General features: G+C 37.6%; 1 protein-coding gene across 3 annotated transcripts in view; it reads right to left on the reverse strand.

Moving 5' to 3' along the window:
• gba2 (glucosidase, beta (bile acid) 2) overlaps window positions 1–1,407 on the reverse strand; it is a 32,384-nt gene that overhangs the window by 2,664 nt on the left and 28,313 nt on the right. For all 3 annotated transcript variants that reach the window (XM_014025520.1, XM_014025522.1, XM_014025521.1), the window contains one exon: window positions 693–884. In XM_014025520.1, the coding sequence (XP_013880974.1) occupies window positions 693–884 (192 nt within the window). The remainder of the gene's footprint in view (window positions 1–692; window positions 885–1,407) is intronic.

Raw genomic sequence — 1,407 nt, forward strand, 5'->3', positions numbered from 1 at the left:
CTCCTCCTGATGAAAAAGTCAGATGAATGTGACATGAGCGTTCACGCTGCAGTCACTTTGAAAACATCAGATATGTATCCGATTTAAAACCACATACTGAAACGGCCTGGGTCGGATTTGAAAAAATCGTATTTGTCTCGTTCAGACTGTCATAAAAAATCAGATACGAGTCAAATGGGTCAAAAAAAAAATCAGATTTGGGTCGGATTTGCCTGCAGTGTGAACGTAGCCAAAAACAACCTGGAAGCTCCTATAATCCAGATATTGCCAGCCTTAATTTGGAACAAAAGCAAGCTGAGATGCTTCATTTATCTTTTTTGTGCTGATGGCTTAGTTTAGCTGAATAGGCTGAAACATTTGTAGCTTTTTTTGGTTTACAATTCACTGCTTTAACCCTTCCAGCACACAAGCAAACAACATAATAACTAAAACAGTGTGATGATTTTGCTTACTGAGGGACATTTGATGCTATGCCATCATTCATCAAAAGCTCCATATCTGCGTTCTACACAGACCAACCATAAACCAAGTTTTCTAAAGTCTCAATTTTTCTCACCAAATACATCATTTGTAGACAAGAGATGGAAATGTAGCTGAAAATCTCAGGTTATACAAATATGCTGAGCAGTGTTGATGGTTGATCTAAATCTAATGCAAATACCAACGTACTGYACACAAGAACACAGGCTTACCTCATGGATCATAGTAGCTGCCAGTCCATACACCACTCCAATCCAGACCTCGTCCGACTGGACACTGGAGCGGTCGGGCACACCCTCGGGGCGCATGCCGTTAACAGCTCCCATCTGGCCGTCAGCGAAGCTCATCACGTTCAAGTCAAAGACAGATTTTAGTGCACTCTGAATCTTTTCTTTAGGAAAAACCTGGGAGAGAGAGATGCTGGTGTCACTTTGGTAATTGCAACAATGTTTCTACTGAAAACAAACTAAAACTTAAAGTCTAGGTTTTTTGTTTTTCTTATTTTAATCTTTTTCTTTATTAACTCAGATATGTCATTACGTAGCATTACATAGCCATAGCCAATCAGAATCATGTCATTGTAACAAGTACAACAAAATTAGGTGTTCCCTTTCTACATGGAATTTATACCAAATGTAGTTTTTTTTCCCCATAAAGAGTTTCATTTTACGTGTACTCAATTTTTATTTAATTAATGCTCATTAATTAAGCTGCCAAACAGAGAATATCAAGCTAAAATAGATAATAGAGTAACAATGACTTCTTAGTGGCATTTTTCCAGACTATACTTCAGTTCAATTCAAATTCAAATTCAAAAATACTTTATTGATCCCAGAGGGAAATTAGGTGTTGTTGTAACTCATTTAACTAAATAATTATTGTAGACGCTGATGGCTGTGGGCAGGAAAGATTTTCTGTAGCGGTCTG

This window comes from Austrofundulus limnaeus, unplaced genomic scaffold (genome assembly GCF_001266775.1).
Source record: "Austrofundulus limnaeus strain Quisiro unplaced genomic scaffold, Austrofundulus_limnaeus-1.0 Scaffold482, whole genome shotgun sequence".
NCBI classification, from domain to species: domain Eukaryota; kingdom Metazoa; phylum Chordata; class Actinopteri; order Cyprinodontiformes; family Rivulidae; genus Austrofundulus; species Austrofundulus limnaeus.